This window comes from Hippoglossus stenolepis, chromosome 5, assembly GCF_022539355.2.
Source record: "Hippoglossus stenolepis isolate QCI-W04-F060 chromosome 5, HSTE1.2, whole genome shotgun sequence".
Classification (NCBI taxonomy): domain Eukaryota; kingdom Metazoa; phylum Chordata; class Actinopteri; order Pleuronectiformes; family Pleuronectidae; genus Hippoglossus; species Hippoglossus stenolepis.
This window is the reverse complement of record NC_061487.1, coordinates 1,568,291-1,581,572: the sequence shown is the minus strand read 5'-3', so window position 1 is coordinate 1,581,572 and position 13,282 is coordinate 1,568,291. Positions and strand designations below refer to the sequence as shown.

The 13,282-nt window shown below is 45.7% G+C and overlaps 1 protein-coding gene across 1 annotated transcript in view; it reads left to right on the top strand.

The window, feature by feature from the left end:
* Window positions 1-13,282, top strand: part of LOC118110102 (cytosolic carboxypeptidase 4) — a 175,340-nt gene continuing 162,058 nt past the window's right edge. The window contains exon 1 of the mRNA XM_035157707.2: window positions 1-232. Coding sequence (XP_035013598.1) covers window positions 176-232 — 57 coding nt within the window. The 5' untranslated portion in view covers window positions 1-175. The remainder of the gene's footprint in view (window positions 233-13,282) is intronic.

The following is a 13,282-nucleotide window of genomic DNA, read 5'->3' as shown; positions in this document are numbered from 1 at the left end:
GGGAGAGATGACACTTTGGATGTCATCTGTCTACCCCTGATTGAGGATCTCTAGCTGTGCGAGTACACCTATCTCTTTTCTGTCCTTCTGTTTATCTGTGTGCAAGTTAGTTTAACTTTGGCTGACTGTCTTAATGACCAACTGATTGACTGGTACAGAGCAAAGGCGACTAAGAATGGCAGCCTCCCCAAGAACCTCCATTGGCTTCGAGGTCCTTCTTTCTGCTCTTAAGGTAGGATCTTACTAGAATTTTACACAGATCATATCTTAACTACAATGTTTGAATACCAAATACATGGCTTAATTTTTAAGCTTTTACTTTATAGTTAGAAGTCAAAAAACAGTATTTTGTGAATTCTGAATAATTTTTGTGGTTAAAAATAAGTTTAATCATTTAATCATCAGTAAGCATTATAAAACTTCCTTGCTGTATTAGATTTAACAAAATGTACACTGTGACATTTGTTATATGAGCCACTAAGAGGATTAAGTGATGAGACCATAGGCACTAGAATTAGCCACATATTCCCTGTAGATTTGGGACTCTGTTGGTGCATGCTGACATTTCAGAGTACAGTATATGCTCACTTATAGTTGACTAGCATTAGCATTAGTAAAAGCAGAAGTGAGAGGAATATTAAAATACTGAAAGTGAAGTGTGGACATGTCGGCATGAGTTTGGTATATGGTTAAGATACTTGGCTGTGAGGTTTCGTTTTTTTAACTGGACCCGAAAGCAGACACAGGGTTTGTGAGTGAACAAGTGGTATTTTTAATGAAGCGCAGAGGCAGGCAGGTAACAAGATGATAGCTGGCCCGGACTGAGCACGCTATCTGTCTGTAACTGGTTTCAGCAGGGAAACATGAAACGTGGGGTGGATCTTAATAGAAGAAGGCACTTTTAATCTTATGGCAGAGGGGTTGATGATCTTGATGATTTGATTAGTGTTTGCTCTGGGAACATAGGTGAGCGTGAAGTTGAAACGGTCGAGAAACAAGGCCCAGCGGGTCTGGGGAGAGTTCAGCCGTTAAGAGGAGCACAGGTAGTAAAGGTTCTTGTGTTCGGTCCATACGATGAATGGCTGCCATAAAGTCCACGCATAAAGTTGCACGTTCTTCAACAAAACTGAGCACGAGATTTAACTTAATCCAAATGTAGACAGAGGCAGAGAACAGGTTGAAAAGTTATTAATTGAGAAAGAGAGTTGGCGTTCAGGCCGGTAGTGGTGGGATTGGGGGCTCAGAGAGGGGAAACTACAGGACCAGGGGCTCATCCAGAGATCGCAGAGTCAAAAAACGGATAAGTGCGCACAGGAGGGGTGAGTGTAACAGAGACTAAGCTCTGGCGGCATAGTGAAGTTGAAGTCTGCTTTTTAAGCTGAGTAGATTGGCAATGGAAAACAGCTGCAACCGGATGACTGCACTCCTAATGCCCTTCCTGATCTCTCTCTCTCACACACACACACACACACACACACACACACACACAGTTCTTTAAACATACTATACAAGTATGACAAGTACCAGGTAATAAGTCCAGCAAAAACAATTGGAATTTAAGAAAACTCTCATGTCTCTCCAGGACTGATGTTGGTTAAAAATAAGTTTTGATCTCAGCCTTGCTATAATTTTACAAGATAAAGCTTATAGTTAGAGCCGGTCCAGGCTTGTCTTGGACCTGCTCTAAGTTATGCTGCTATAGGTCTAGAATGTCGGGGGACACTTCTCTTCCCAGCTTCTCCTTCCTCTTCTCCAGGGGTGTCCAAACTTTTTTTCCCGAGGGCCACATACAGAAAAATATACGAAGGACTGGGCCACTCACTAGACGTGAGGTATACTGCCTCACCTCTCATGCACTAATATTGGCAAAATCAATCAAATGCAGGTAAATTACGTTTGATAATTGAACATGTTTGAAGAAAAAAAGCCTCCATCATAGCTCTCCATTAGTAGATTTTCATTTTATTTTTTACAAAAAGGTTGGCAGGTCATTCTCTCAGTGACAGCCTCAGATTGGTTCTTAGGGTGCTGATCCCCCTTCATTGTCCTGTATGAAGGGAGAGACAAGAAGAGAAATAGGGGATGTGGATATTTCAAGCTTATTACACAAATAAATTATTGGGCTTGTTAACACATCAACTAACATTTGTTAAAAAATTGTCATCAACTTTAATTGACTGAATTTATTAAGTAATTGGGCTTATTAACAAATGAAAACTGTGTGTATATTTTTAACTCACCTGTAATGGGAAGAATGTTGCGCTCAGTGGGAGCAGTGATGCTGCGCATGAATCCTTGGTCTGAAGGATAGCTGGCAGGTCAGGAGTAAGTTTGGTGGTTGAGATGCGAAGGATGTCACGGACCGATGGCTGTCGGTCGTTCTGGTTCTCAGTCTGCTTTTGACAGCATGAACAGAGAGAATGTCTGCTCACAGATGTATGTTGAGCCGAACAGACTCATCATTCGTTTAGCGTGGCGTCTCATCAGAGGAAACTTGGCTTTTTCCAAGCTCCGGTAGAAGTCAGGTAGGGAGAGAAGCTGATGCTGATTCTTCAGAGAATCATCACACTGAATTTCGATCAGTTCTAATTGCAGACTCTCCTCCACTTCTTCTGCATCCATTGAAAACGGAGCCGCAAACAGTATGATTTCCTTCAATGACAGAAAAATCTTGGAAGCGCTGACTGAATTCTGTCATGAGAGATGTGATCACAGACACATATTCTCCCATTTTTGCAGAGAGCTTGGCATTTGGAAATGCGCATTTGATTTCGGTCAGCGTGGGGAAGTGCGCTACATTGAAGTTGCGCAGTTGTGACTCGAAGAGACGGAGCTTCGCACGGAATGCTTTCATCACGGCAACACTCTCATTGCAAATCAAACAAACACACTTCCCCTTGGTTTCTATGAAAAAATATTCATTTTTCCACCGAGTCTGAAATTTTCTGCACTCGCTTGCAATCTTGCGTCTCTTCAGTTCCGGCATTTGTGGTGACCCTGAGCAAATTTTTTCTTCAATTGCTTGCTTTGTGGAGATGCTGCCTTGTTCAAGACAATACCGCTACCTAGTGTTTAAACTAAGAAGTGCACTACAGTGGGCCATAGTCCATTATATTTTTAGACTTTGATACGGGCCAATTAAAAATGGATGGTGGGCCGCAGTTGGCCCGCGGGCCGTAGTTTGGACACCCCTGCTCTTCTCCATCCTGTTCACATCAAAGAAATTAATATCTCATTGTGGCAGTAGACCATGCCACGGGGTTCTCAGCACAGCAGCCAGAGACAAACATTCCGGTTTTAACATCTTTTATTAAATCAAACACACACTTGAACAAACATAAATAAACTTCAACTTAAAGCGACTAGCTTTGCAGCTCAGTGTCTCTGGAGTGTTCTGTGTGTCTGAGTCTTCCAGTTCCTCCGTGAGGCAGCTCAGTTGCTGCCTTGTAAGCATGAGGATCCATCAGCTAACAGCTCTCACCTGTGCTGATTGATCCTCTGTGGTGCAGGTGAAGGCGTTCTCCCAGTCCCCTCACCTCCACATACCCCCATAACCAAATTCAGGCCAGGGAGCCATCCGGCCTGACCTACTCCCCCACCTCCCCACAGACCAGGAGAGGAAGCCAGCCCATCCACCCAGGCTCTCCGGAGCTCGAGCAGGTGGGCGTTGTCGTGTGCAGCATCTCTCCGGAGGCCGGGCAGGTGGGCGACGCCGCACGGGGCACCCTGGCAACGGAAAATAGGGCCTGAAAGTGTCGGCCTCTCCGCCGACGAGGGAACAGGAACAGAGGCTGCAGGGCCTGCAGGCGTTGGACTCTCTGCCGACGAAGGACTAGGAACAGGGGCTGCAGGGCCTGCAGGCGACGAGGGACCAGGATCAGGGGCTGCAGGGCCTGCAGGCGACGAGGGACCAGGATCAGGGGCTGCAGGGCCTGCAGGCGTCGGCCTCTCCGCTGACGAGGGACCCGGGACAGGGGATGCAGGGGTTGCAGGTGTCGGCTTCACCGCCGACGAGGGACCCGGGACAGGGGCTGCAGGGGCTGCACCTCCGTGTGCTCCGTCCTGAGTGTCTGAGTGTTCTGTGTGTCTGAGTCTTCCAGTTCCTCTGTGAGGCAGCTCAGTTGTTGCCTTGTAAGCGTGAGGATCAATCAGCTAACAGCTCCCACCTGTGCTGATTGATCCTCTGTGGTGCAGGTGAGGGGGTCTCCCAGCCCCCCTCACCTGCACACTCATCAATACATGTTACTGACTTGACTTCTTCCCCGGAGTCCCTTTGCCTTATCGTCCGCAGATCCAGGGCCGCAGCACGGCCACATCGTGGATTATGATCTGATACTGATACGCGGTGGATCGCGTATCAGAGATCGAGATCGTAATGGTGGATCCTGTATGGCGGACTCTGTATCGTGCTGGCTGATCGTGATAATAATGGCGGATCCTGTATCGTGTTGGCATCTGATAATGGTGGTGGACCACGACCGAGGTGGCAGCTGATGGTGGATCCTGATGGTGGCAGTGGACAATGACTGTGGACTATAGTGGCATCCGATCTTGATGGTGTATCATGATCGTGGTGGCTGCTGACCATGGACTATGATTACAACAAAACTGCTTGATATACAATATTTCTCCTCAGATACTCGACCATTACTGACAATAATCCATCAGTTCATTTACCTTCCATATGCTAGAAAGTGTTAATTCTAATCAATGTTGCAAATACCCTTATCTTTCTGATGTTCTCCATTACACGTGGCATCTATTGCACTTCTGTCCGTCCTGGGAGAGGGACCCCTCACATGTGGCTTTCTGAGGTTTCTACCTTCTTTTTACCCTGTTAAAAGGGTTTTTTAGTAGTTTTTCCTTACTCTTGTTGAGGGTTAAGAGCAGAGGATGTCACAACTTGTGATTTGTGAATATGGACTATGCAAATAAAATTTGATTGATTGATTGATTTATATGCTTACATGCGTAAAGTGGTTTGTTAAACTGAGGGAATGGATCTTTTTTTTTTCTTCACCTGATACCAGGGGGGGCTCCGTATTATTTGAGATGTGGAAATATTTAATTAAAATTCTTTTGAAGGAGAAATTTTCCTCCTCCACCTAAAGTTGTTTTAAGTTTTCTGATGTACATCACTAAAAAACTAAACAAACACTCCATATTTGCTTACCATGTTTTGCAATTTTACCCTCAGGTGTGCATTAACTAAAGGCTATAAACTTATTTTTAAGAAACGTGAAATTATTATCGGTATTGGCCATGTGAAGCATGTAATTATCGGTTATCGGTATCGAAAAATCCATATTGAGCATCCCTATTCGTTTCCTTCCACCTCGATGTTTGCAGGAATCCATACAAACTTGATTTCAATCCCTATTCTCTTTATTACTAATACAGAATGTGCTATCTCTAAAATTGATGTAAATGTACTCCTGGGGAGGGGGGATTGCCGCCGGGGTGACGCAGAGCGAAGGTGTGATCTAATTAGCATATGAATCGCAGTGAATCCGCTGGTGAGAACTTATCTCACTTCACCATTGGATGAAACCTTTTCACGCGATGACACAGCTGATATGCTTTATGTGAAGCACAGTGTTTTGGTGTCAGCAGAAAGACTTCTCTTAGAAAACTGTTCAGTGGTGCCACTCTCTCCATTCCAACAGATTTTCTTGGATGAGCTTGACAGACATGCAATGTTAACAATGTATCATCAGATGTAGCCTGGAAATTGTATCACTGATTACACTCATTATAGCATACTTACTTATATAAGACCTAGACCTAGGAACAGGGGGGTCAACTGCCAAGCTTCTCAGGCTTGTAAAACTGCCCAAAACTGGAACCCCACGTCAATTCCCGGCAATTACTGGTAGTTTTCTGTGCTGCCTGCAGATTCCTGCGAACAGTCATTAACCTGAACTTCCACAGAAATTTACAGGGGCACTAACTGACTAAAATTCTTCTTTTCATGCAGTGTGTGCCCACAGTGTGTCACTAACATCCACCGGAGTCTGCATGAACGGGACCAAAGGTGTTATTGATGTGTAAAGCCCTATGAGACAAATTGTGATTTGTGAATATGGGCTATACAAATAAAATTTGATTTGATTTAATTTCTACCTTCTCAATAAAATAACATTTCGTCCTCTTTTCCACATAACTCCACCATCTGAAAATAGTGAAACCCCAATTGACCTGTCAACCTTACTAAATATTTCATTTATTATAATTAAATGAACCCACCAGAACCCTCAGTTGTGTGGATTTTGCTGCAATCTCTATACATTGTCCGGTAAATCCGGTAAGAATAAGATTGAAGATTTATTAGTAGATACTCCTACTGAATAGTACTTTTCACTTTGTACATGCTTCCTTTAGGACATCATCAGAAAGCACCACATACTCTTCAATTGTAATGCAGATGACGCCCAGCTGTACTTCATAGATAAGTACAGCTGATCTATACTTAGTTGAACTTCAGGAATGTCTTGAATACATTAAGGGCTGGATCAGGTGCGGCTCCTGGCACGGGCGACCGGTTGCCTAGGGCGCAAAATGCAGAGAGGGCGCCACAAGAGGCTGATTTATCATGACGTGATACATGTAATGTTAACCAATGCAGTAACATCACACCACCGTCCTCTAACCCCGGAGACACACCGGAGGCAGAAGCGCCGCAAAGCACCTCGAAAAGCTGTACGCCTCATTTCCACGCCCATGTTAATCAATTGGGCTGTTCGCACCGGCAGCGAAGTATTGGGAAGCGCCGGGAAGCTCCACGGCTGGCTCACGATCTACAGCGATGGTTTCGGGGTCTGTTCTATTTTTTCCGCTAGCCGCAAGCGAATCGGGCCGGAAAACACACTGATATATTATATATTATATAAATGATTAAATATGCATCCCATACTTTCGATTTCCCCGCTGTTCTCCTGGAGTTTCAATTTCCCCGATATTTGCCCCCACATGATGAAATTTCCCCATCTTTAATTATGTACTTAATCCACACATTTGTCAGTTGTGTCTAAACAGACAGACACACACAAGCACACAATCTCTTGTGGGGGGCGGCTATAGGCTTGCGTAGGTCAGTCACCTATGAAGACCATCATCATTTACCCCCGAACCGGTGCGGAGACATGCGCTTCCTGTGCGACCAGCAAGGCGGCTGCTCGCACGAGAATTGCACATCATTAATGTTTATTTTTGTCGACATGAATAGCTAGCTAGCTGTCAGTACAGCAGATTTCAGACTCTTTGTATATTTTTTATTATATATTCGAATTGTTTTTTATAGCCTACATGCAGTATTTCATTTAACCCTTGTGTTGTCCCTGCTTCCCCCGGCTGTTGGCCCCCTCACATAGCCCACCCCATATTAGGACGCACACGTAGGGCAATAGACAAGTGAGCAGCCCTTGCAGATGTATTGCAAGGGCTGCTGCTAGGGCTATGGAGGAGGCCGGACGCTCGGGTTGAGCGTCGTAGTTGTCGTGGTCAAGAGCTCTCTGTGCGGCGGCGGCTTTTACAGCTTTCACAACCTCGGCCAACGCTTACCTTCGTGCGATGAACGGAGTCACGAGAGCCTTTCCCAGCTGCTCTAGGAACACCCTCCACTTGTTCTGCTTGCCCGGCATCCAGTCTGGGTTGATCTCTCTCCATATCACGAAGGCGTTGTAGGAAGAGACGTCGAGAATGTTGTGAAAGACGACCAGGGGCCAGCGCGCGGTCATCCTCCTGCAGCTGTACGTTCCGATCACCTTGTCTAGGTTGTCCACGCCACCTTTGTTGCGGTTGTAGTCCAGGACAATGACCGGTTTCCCGTCCTCGCGGTCCCTGACGTCGGCCTCGTGTGCTCAGGAGCACCACGTTCCTGTTTTCCTTTGGGATGTAGGACACCAGAGTGGCGGTGGGCGTGAATGCGAACTTGGATGAGAACACCTCTCTTCCCTTGACCGCGAGCAGCCCGGTCGGGAGCTCGGGCTTGTTCTTCCGAACCGTGCCGACCACGGTGAGCTTCCTCTCCAGGAGCTGCCGCCCGAGTTCGTAGGAGGTGAAGTAATTGTCGCACGTGACGTTACGACCGTGCAGTCCCTCCGTTACATCGAGCACTACCCGAAACCCCTGGTTCCGTTCTGGGCGTCCCCGCTCGGCTTTCCGGTGTACACTTGCATCTTCCAAGCGTAGCTGGATTTTGCATCGCAGGCCACCCAAGACTTGATCCCGTATTTCGCCAGCTTGCTGGGCATGTACTGACGGAACGGACACCGGCCTAGGGAGAAAAACAGGAGGAGAAGAGATGAGAGGAGATGAGATGAGGACGAGGACTAGCAGCCGCTATCTACATAACAACATAACATAACATAACATAACATAACATAACATAATAATAACAATAATAATAATAATAATAATATAATAATAATCCACGGTCACTTCGGGCCCCGAGTTGTAGAGACGTGGCGGCCGCGCCACCCACGCGTCCCAGACCTTTCGCACGGCCGCCAATTTGTCCGTGGCTTGTCTCGTGCGTCTCGTCTCGCGGTCGTCGAAGCGCAGCAGTCTGGAGTACGTGTGGAAGAGTTTTAGGGGCATCGTGGCACGAAATATCGCCCGGCCGCTCTCGGCGTCCCACAGGCTGGCGGCGGCCTCGCCCCGGGACCTGTACATGCCCGCTAAGATCAGCAGCCCTACGTAGGCGCGCAGGTCGGTCTCGTCCATCCCTTTCCATTCGTCGCCGTATTTTCAACGACCCTCCCGATTCGTCATCTCCAGGATGATGTTCTGTACCGTCGGCGTGATGAACAGGCGGAACGTCGAGGCTAGGTCACCGGTGTGGGACTTCGCGTGGATCGTGGGGCCCGGGGGGACCCCGCTTTGAGCCGCAGCAGAGGAGGAGGAAGAGGAGGAGGAGGAGCAGCGGCCCTCGAGGACCATGTTATTTCCCCGTTTCTTGACAGGAAGGTCTCTCTTTCCACGAGTCCGGTGGTGGTGTTGGTGGTGTCGCCGTGGTCTTGTCCTTCTTCTTCCAAGGATGACAAATCTGCAGAAGCATCACCCACTGGGTCGTAGTCTTCGTCGCCGTCGCCGCTGTCCTCTCTGTCTTCTTCTCGGTCTGCTTTTCTGTCTGCTTCTCGGTCTGCTTCTCCATCTCCTTGTCCGTCCGCTTCTCGGAGAATAGCTGTTGGAGAACCTGTTCTCTGGTGAAACGCTCCTGACATGACATCGTGCCATGGTCCGGGAGGGTGGCACACGGAGAATGGTGCGCCGGCTTCTATGTGGGTCTAATGTACCCCCCTAGATTACAATTGGAATCAGGTGTGGGTCTAAATGACCCCACAGAGCACCACAGCGCCCTCTCTGGGGGTCTAAATGACCCCCCAGGAGAATCGAGAATGACAATCCATTGGTCTCAATTACCCCAGGAGAATTGGATAATGACAATCCTTGGGTCACCCTAACCCTAACCCTGACCGGCCAGGGCTTGCATATGATCACACGCACGCACACACACACACACACAGACACACACACACACTCTGGGTCAATCCGACCCAGGAACAACACAAGGGTTAATTAACTAATGAATGTAACCTCTGGAGTGAAGGAAGGAATTTGTGTTTGTTTGTGTGTGTGTGTGTGTGTGTGTGTGTGTGTGTGTGTTTATGTGTGTGTGGGGGGGGCGCCAATGTGAAATCTCGCCTAGGGCTCCAACATTGCCAGGGCCGGCCCTGGGCTGGATGACCCAGAACTTTTTACTTCTAACCTCGTCCATGTCATTTGACCCATGTATAAAACAGGTCGTTAGGACAGCCTTGGCAAAATCATTAAAATTAGAAACATCCTGTCTCAGAAAGTTGCTTAGAAACTAGTCCATGCATTTTTTAGCTCTACACTGGATTACTGTAATTCTTTATTATCAGTATGTCCCAGTAAGTCTGTGAAAAGCCTCCAGTTGTTCCAAAATGCTGCAGCACAAGTGCTGACAGGAACTAGAGAGAGATCATATTACTCCTGTCTTAGCTTCGCTGCATTGGCTCCCTGTAAAATTCAGAATAGAATTCAAGATCCTGGTCCTTACAACCAGAGCCCTTCACATTCAGCCCCTTCATATGTCAAAGAGATCATAACAACGTATTATCCCAATAAACCACTTCACTCCCGAAATACAGTCTTGTGGTTCCAAGAGTCAGTCACACACGAGTCAGTCAGTCTCTCTCTCTCTCTCTCTCTCTCTCTCTCTCTCTCTCTCTCTCTCCAGCTGACGTATCTGACTCGCTACAGTTTAAAATTTGATTTGTTTGTCGTCACAATATCAATACATTACGATCGATATTTTTATTAATGAATTAAATCTTTATTCAATCAATCAATCAATCAAATTTTATTTGTATAGCCCATATTCACAAATCACAATTTGTCTCATAGGGCTTTAACATGGTGTGACATCCTCTGCTCTTAACCCTCAACAAGAGTAAGGAAAAACTACCTAAAAACCCTTTTAACAGGGAAAAAAGAACGTAGAAACCTCAGAGAGAGCCACATGTGAGGGATCCCTCTCCCAGGACGGACAGAAGTGCAATGGATGTCAAGTGTAAAGGAGAACATCAAGATAAAGGTTTTAGCAGCATTGATTAGGTAAACATTTTGAAGTATAACTGAAGGTCAGTGATTTGGTGGATTAATGTCATTAATGGTCAAGTGTCTGAGGAGAAATACTATGTATCGAGCAGTCCTGCTGCAATCATAGTCCATGGTCAGCAGCCAGCAAGATCATGATCCACCATCAAGATCGGATGCCACTATAGTCCACAGTCATTGTCCACTGCCGCCATTAGGATCCATCATCAGCTGCCACCTCGGTCATGGTCCACTACCATTATCTGATGCCAACACGATAAAGGATCTGCCTTTGTTATCACGATCAGCCAGCACGATGCAGAATCCGCCATACTGGATCCACCATTACGACCTCTGATACGTGATCCACAGATCCTAATCCATGATGTGGCCACAGCCGCGGCCCTGGGTCTGCGGACAATAAGGCAAAGGGACTCCGGGGAAGAAGTCAAGTCAGTAACATGTATTGATGGGATATGAATTACTTTGATGTGATAATGATTGAGAAGAGGAAGGAGAAGCTGGAAAGAGAAGCTCCGTGTGTCATGTGTCCCCCGACCTTCTAGACCTATAGCAGCCTAACTAAGAGCAGGTCTAGGACAAGCCTGGACCAGCTCTAACTATAAGCTTTATCAAAAAGGAAGGTTTTAAGCCTACTCTTAAACGTACAGATGGTGTCTGCCTCCCGAACTGAAAGTGGGAGATGATTCCACAGGAGAGGAGCTTGATAGCTGAAAGCTCTGGCTCCTACTCTACTTTTAGAGACTTTAGGGACGACAAGTAAGCCTGAATTCTGGGAGCGCAGTGCTCTAGTGGGTTGATAAGGTACTAACAGCTCTTTAAGATATAATGGTGCCATATTGTTAAGGGCCTTGAAGGTGAGGAGGAGAATTTTAAATTCTATTCTAGATTTAACCTGAAGCCAGTGTAGTGAAGCTAACACAGGAGAAATGTGCTCTCTTTTCTTGGTTCTTGTCAGGACACGTGCTGCGGCATTTTGGACAAGCTGCAGAGTCTTTAACGACTTACTGCTGGAGCCTGATAATAAGGAATTACAATAATCCAGTCTGGATGTAACAAAGGCGTGGATTAGTTTTTCTGCATCCTTTTGAGAAAGGACATGTCTGATTTTGGAGATATTACGCAAGTGAAAAAAGGCTGTCCTAGAAATTTGTTTTAAGTGAGAATTAAAGGATAAATCAGGATCGAAGATCACTCCCAAGTTCCTGACTGTTTCATTGGAAGCAAGGGCAATGTCGTCTAGCGCAGCTATATCGTTAGATAATGTATCTCTAAGGTGTTTAGGGCCAAGTATTAGAACCTCTGTTTTATCTGAGTTTAATAAGAGAAAATTGCGGGTCATCCAGGTTTTTATGTCCTTGAGACATGCTTGGAGTTTAGTTATTTGATTACTTTGTTCAGGTTTTATTGACAAGTATAACTGGGTGTCATCCGCATAGCAGTGGAAATTTACCGAGTGTGTCCTGATAATGTTTCCAAGTGGAAGCATATATAATGAGAATAAAATTGGGCCGAGCACAGAGCCTTGTGGAACACCATGGTTAACTGTGCTGCGCACAGATGACTCATCATTAATTTGCACGAATTGGGAGCGGTCTGAAAAATAGGATTTAAACCATTTTAGGCGGTTCCTTTAATGCTAATTAACTGTTCTAGTCTCTGTAATAAAATATTATGGTCAATTGTGTCAAATGCTGCACTAAGATCTAACAGAACGAGGACAGACACAAACCCCTGATCTGAAGCTATTAGAAGATCATTAGTGACTTTTGCCAAGGCTGTCTCTGTGCTGTGATTGGCTCTAAACCCTGACTGAAAGTCTTCATATATATTATTTTCCTGGAGAAACTCACACAGCTGATTGGCTACAACTTTTTCTAGGATTTTAGACAGGAAGGGGAGATTAGATATCGGACGATAATTGGCTAAAACCTCTGGGTCTAAGGTGGGTTTTTTGAGGAGGGGTTTGATTACAGCTATTTTAAAAGACTGTGGTACATATCCTGATGATAATGACAGATGTATTGTGTTCAGTAATGAACTGTCAATTAGGGCAGATTTCTTTAAGTAATTTTGTAGGAATGGGGTCTGAGATACAAGTTGTTGGTTTAGAAGATGAGATTATTTTGGTCAGCTGATCGAGGCTGATCAGAGAGAAGCTGTCTAAATAATTGGTAAGATTCTTGGCCGTTTCTGAGTTTTCTATTCTTGATGGGGTATTAGTGCCAATTGAGGGCAGGAGATGGTTGATTTGATTTCTAATGGTTAGAATTTTATCATTAAAGAAATTCATAAAGATATTGCTATTTAGGGATCGAGGAATACTGGGTTCGGTGGAGGTGTGACTCTCAGTCAGCCTGGCTACAGTGCTGAAGAGAAACCTGGGGTTGTTTTTATTCTCTTCTATTAGTTTTGAATAGTAGGCAGCTCTTGCTTTGTGGAGGGCCTTCTTATATGCTTTAACACTATTCTTCCAGTCTAGGAGATTTTCAACACGGTTGCTGGAGCGCCACTTCCTTTCTAGTTTTCTTGATACTTGTTTTAACTCATGTGTCTTGGAATTATACCACGGAGCTAATTTACTATGTTTTATATGTTTCTTTTTTAGAGGCGCTATTGAGTCTAATGTTAGTCGTAA